Source organism: Rhagoletis pomonella, unplaced genomic scaffold (genome assembly GCF_013731165.1).
Source record: "Rhagoletis pomonella isolate Grant_MI unplaced genomic scaffold, Rhpom_1.0 Rhpom_scaffold_09411, whole genome shotgun sequence".
NCBI lineage: Eukaryota > Metazoa > Arthropoda > Insecta > Diptera > Tephritidae > Rhagoletis > Rhagoletis pomonella.
In genome coordinates this window covers 671-6,257 of record NW_023467938.1, presented here as the reverse complement: position 1 = coordinate 6,257, position 5,587 = coordinate 671, and the positions used below count along the sequence as shown (strand labels likewise).

Below are 5,587 nucleotides of genomic sequence, written 5' to 3'. Positions count from 1 at the left end.
TTTTTTTTTCCAGTCCTTTCGCGCCTGTACGTGTAACCGTACACACCCCCCCCACCTAGATTGTTGGTGAAGTGTTCCTTTAACAGTGGCTCTCCTGTATGTCTTTTCGGTGATACATTCCGCGGTGTTTAGTGAGTTCGTCTTCTAACTCGTACATGCAATTACCTTTGGTAGCGATAACTTTAGCCTTCACAAATTTAGGTGCAAATTTAGAGCAAAATTTTTTCGAAGCGTCACTCAACACAAAGTTCCTTCTGAAGACTGTATCACCTACTGAAAAAGTATTTGCCGAGCTGCGAAGATTATAACGCTTCGCAGGTGTCTCAAAAGCTTTTGAGATACTTCTCATAATAGCACTTCTAACACACTGCAGATTGTCCACTCTGTCTAGGACGTGCTCATCGAAACTTTGTAGCTGCCGCAAGAGTTGGTAGTCCTTTCCATGTGCCATCATATGTTGACCGAATAGCGCGAAATACGGAGTACAATTGATTGTTTGGTGGAACGAACTGCGGAGAGCTTCCGCAATGTTGGGAAGGTTTTTGTCCCACAAGGTTTGGTCCGTTTTGAGGTAAGCTCTAATTCCTTGCAGAATTGAACGATTGACGCGTTCGCTGGCGTTGGCTTGCGGACTGTAAAGCGCGGTATATATGTGTCTAACGCCACGATCCGCTAATAAATTTTCAAACTGTGTAGACTTAAACAGTTTTCCGTTATCGCTCATAACGATTTCTGGCGTTCCAAAGGTGCTAAACACATGTTCCTCAAAATACTGGCAAATCGGTGCGCTTGTAAACTTTTTTATTGGCTTCAACAGTACAAACTTCGTCAGGTGGTCTAACATGATTAAAATACCTATATGGCCTTGCTTTGATCTTGGATAAGGCCCAAGCAAATCTACGTAAAGTTTTTGGAATGGACGCTGGACAGCATATTCCGATGTCATGGGAGGGCGAAGGTTTGTGTTTGGAGCTTTGCTTTGTTTACACACGTCACATTTTGACACGAAGTTTTTAACATCAATTGTGATGTTTGGCCAGAAAAAAATTGGTACGCAGCCGCTCTAGAGTTTTCGCTACTCCCCCATGACACTTGTTTGGAGGGCAGTGGGCGTTTTTTAATAACGTCTTCGACGAGCGCTTTCGGAACCCAAAGTTTCCAATTAAATGCTTCGCGTTCTATGTTGCCATCAGGAAATTCTGTGCGTGTTTCTCAACAATCCGGATATCAGGTAAACGCGACTGGTTATTCTGTACATAGTTTCTCAGCTTGACGTAATCATCGGACTCGAATTCTGGCGAATGTAAATCTATAATCGGACGACTTTCTACTTCATGAACCTCGTTTACCTCAACAAAATCTTCGAAGTTTTGGCGCGAAAGGCAATCAGGAACCACGTTTTGGGATCCTTTCCTATGTTCAATTTGGAAGCGGAAACCCTGTAGCTTTAGGGACCATCGGGCCAAGCGGCCGGATAAGTCGGTTTGGCGCATAAGCCATTGCAAACTGGCGTGGTCAGTTACAATTGTGAAGTCCTGCCCTTCGACGTACGCCCTGAATTTCTTCAGGCTTAATATAGCCGCTAAACATTCTAACTCAGTAACGCTGTAGTTACTTTGGGCAGCATTTAGTTTGTGAGAAAAGTAAGCTACAGGTACTTCTATACCCTCTTCATTGGTTTGGGCCAGGACCGCACCAACACCAAGCTTACTTGCGTCACATTGAATGATGAATGGCTTCTGGTAGTTTGGGTTGGTCAACACAGGAGCTGAACATAGTTTCTCCTTAAGCATGTTAAAAGCCTGTTGCGCGTCTTCCTTCCACTCGAACTTCTTTCCTTTCCTTAACAAATTCGTGAGGGGTGTTGTCAGGGTAGCAAAATTGTCCACAAACCTACGATACCACCCTGCCATACCTAAAAATCTTCTTAACTGTTTTACATTTGCAGGTGCTGGGTAATTCACGACCGATGAAATTTTGTCGGGGTCCGTACTTAAGCTACTATTACCTACAATATACCCAAGGTACTTGACCTCGCGAGTACAAAATTTGATTTTCTGTATGTTGATGGTTAGGCCAGCTTTTCTTGGCTGATATGCTACATCTGACAAAACTTTAAGGTGAATCTCAAAATCTTCGGACACTACCAATAAATCATCTGAATAGACGAACACTTGGTCTTTAAGGTGTGGAGGTATTACTCGATCCATTAACCTGCAAAGCGCTTGCGGGGCATTACATAAGCCAAAAGGCTTTACGCGATAACGATAGAGTGGACGATTTGGGACGGTGAAACACGTGTAGTCTCTGGAGCATTCAGCTAATGGGATCTGCCAGAAAGCTCGACGAAGATCGAGAGAGCTGATGTATTGGGCCTTTGGCAGTCTACTGAGGATGCCATCGATATGCGGTAGTGGGTATGCATCCTTAATTGTAAGCGCGTTGACTTTCCTTGAGTCTAGACACAGACGGACTTTGTTGGATTTTTTTTACTAATACGACCGGACTGGACCACGGACTGTTAGGTGATTCTTCGATCACTCCTAACTTTAGCATCTCATCGATTTCAGCGTGTACAAGTTTTTCCACAGCGGGAGATATAGGGAAATAACGCTGTTTTATCGGACGTGCATTGGATTCGAGCTCTATTAAATGCTCCATAAGATGGGTTTTTCCTAAACCTTCTTTCTCATAACTCGGAAAACGGTTTTTTGACAAAATCAAGCTGCCGCGCTTGCTGGGCGGATAAGGAAATGGTAGCACTCTCACCGGGTTCATTGGAAGTAAAACTAATTTCCGAAATGAGGTGAGGAGCGATTTGGAACCTAAGCCAAAAATCGACTCCCAATATCACATTCTGAGCGATGCTTGGTATAATAAAAAAGTTTATTTTCTCGACTCGGTTTTCGAATTTTACGTCAATTTCAATCGTTCCAAACTCAACCTGCGTCTGGCCATCGGCGGTACATACTGAAACCTGGTGCTGACGGGGTTTCATTTTCTCATACATTTCTTTAGCCAAAGTACTACCTAGACATGAAACTTGGGCTCCACTATCTAGCAAACCTAAATATTTTTGATCCAGGATTTCGACTTCAGCGTACGGCCGTATATCTTTTGCTCTTTGCTGGAGGGAAGATATGAAGCTATTAAAATTTTTCCTATTCTTTTTTACCTTTTCCCAAGACTTTTTTAAGCGTACTGTCGAACGATTAGGAGTGGATGAAATATTTGTCTGATCATTATTTTCAAAAATTTTCGAAAGGATTTTATTGTAGTTTTGTAACCGAATATCGTACGGCACTATATGTGTTATGCATGGGGCTCTTTCCCTGCCTGGTGTCTCATGACGTATAAGTAGCTCCTTTATATTTTCTTCTTTTGGTCGTGGCGAGGATTCTGAGTTGAACCCTCGCTATTTTGGGAGTTTCCCGCATTGCATTTGGTGCAGTTTGGTTTGTACACTGCTGGACTACCACAACCGTAACAAAAAACAGTCCTATATTCAAGGCAATCAAAGAATCGGTGACCTTCTTCGCGACAGTTCCAGCACTGTAATTTCGCATTAGTAGCCTGTTTAGACACCTCGTCTACCTCAACCCAGTCCTCGTTGTCCTCCTCGGGATCTTCGCATAATTCATTTAACTGCCGTCGCGGAAATTGACGCTGGTTATAAGGAAGCACTGTTGTTGTATTCGTTTTGTTAATCTCGTTCAAAAGATGTTCGCCTTTAAGGCATAGTCGACGCAGTTCTGCGAGAGAGTTAACAGGTACGAACAACAGTTGCTGGCGGGTACGAAGACGCAAATTCCTCTGTAAAACTTCCACCAGCTCGGCTTCGGGAAAAGGGGTTTGCAAAGCTTCGGTCATTTTTAGGATTGAGTTCCGGAATTCGTCGAAGCTTTCAGTTTGGCCTTGCTTCCTAGCGCGAATTAATTCTTTTATTTCGGTGTCGCTTCGATGCTCTTGGAAGTTAGTACGCAGAGCTTGACATTTCGTTGGCCAAGTCACACGCTCGACAGAACGTGTGTACCGCCAGTACCAGTCCTTGGCATCGTTAATAAAAAGGTTCTGAATATGCTCACACAATAAATTAAAATTGCCTCCTAGCGTGTCGATCACCTGTGATTCAATACGATAAAGAAAGTTATCTACAGATAATTTCGACGTACCATCAAACTTTATATTCCATATATGAGTTGGGCTATCCTTCCTGAGTTGGGAACACTAGAAATATCGCTAAACCTAAACTGATCAATTTGCCTATTAAAATTTTCGTGATTAGTATGGTCACGGGCCCAAAGAGGAGTTGAATTGACTGAGTGTCGATCTTGTCTAGGCGTATTCAGATTCTGCCCAGTATTTACGGCAGCTGCTGGTTGTGGTACCGCAGCTTGAGCCATTATATTCGGAACGGCATTCAGGTTCAATCTACCCAACGCATTTGCTAATGTTTGCTCCACTTTTTGTTCAACAATTTGCGCTATACGGGTATCTAAATTCTCGAACATTGTTGCCTGCCTTGCCGAAGTGACTGCCCCAACAAGATTTCGTAGACGGGCCTCTTCATCGATGTTATTCGTATTAGGGTTTACATTGGAGTTCTGTTCTCGAACTGGTGCTTCTAATGGCGAACAGGTGGCTCCTGCTAAATCCGAGTTATCCTTATGTAAATTTGTTAAAAGCTGGGGGTTATCGCTAGTAGTCTTAGATGTAACCTTTGATCTAGTTAGAGGACCAGGGCGAGGAAGGTCTCTACTGTTGCATCTAGCTCTACACTGGGGACATGTGGAGCTGTGCTTTAACCAGTCCAATAAACATATTCGGTGGAACTGGTGCGAGCAAGCGGTCTTCAAGGTATCGTCACCTTCGAAGAATTCGTTACGACATATTGTGCAACCGTTTGCTTGAGCCTGATCCTCTTTACTTTGTGAAAGTGGCATTGTTACGTTGCAAGAAATGTTTGTTTGAGGGAAAAAAAATAATGAATGAATGATAGCCCCAGAACTGTAAGCAACTAGTGACTGAAACTCACTAAGCAACTATGTATGTATAAAAGTCTCAACAATAAAGCAGGTGACTGTTATTCAAAGGAAAAAACTTGATAAGGTAAAAACTTTGTCAACTTCAGCAAGAGTACTTTAACCGGCAAAGAAAATTTTATTTTCAATTCATATCTACATATGTATAGTCCTTAGTATGCACATACCCGCTGACCATGTATTAAAACGTTCACTGTGTGGAATTCCGATTTACTTAGTTTATTGAATACAAATCGCAAAAATTCTGAAAAAAACCGCTAGCCTTTATCAACCAAGTGTTCACTACACATCAACTCACTAAAACTCTCAATGATAGATAAAAAAATCATGTAAAAGATGCGGTCTGACCCTCTGGTCGGTAGGAAGTCTGTGTTGGTATAAAGATACTAGTATAGGGGTACGCAAGCCCAACCGGGTATTCGGTATTAATGAAAATAAGTCAACGGGAACCGGTACAGTAAATTCATGGACTGCAAGTTCCGGTTATCCCATAAATAAAAAAAAATCAAGACAACAAAAAACTTAATTTGAAAAACTTCTCGAAG

General features: G+C 42.4%; 1 protein-coding gene across 1 annotated transcript; it reads right to left on the bottom strand.

Moving 5' to 3' along the window:
• Positions 1-4,433: 4,433 nt before the first annotated feature.
• On the bottom strand, positions 4,434-5,344 carry LOC118756248 (RING-H2 finger protein ATL51-like; the record flags this gene model as incomplete). The annotated part of the gene is given in 1 exon segment (XM_036491021.1): positions 4,434-5,344. A coding segment is annotated over 1 exon segment (510 nt), but the record flags the coding sequence as incomplete, so codon positions are not given.
• Between the last annotated feature and the right edge of the window lie 243 nt (positions 5,345-5,587).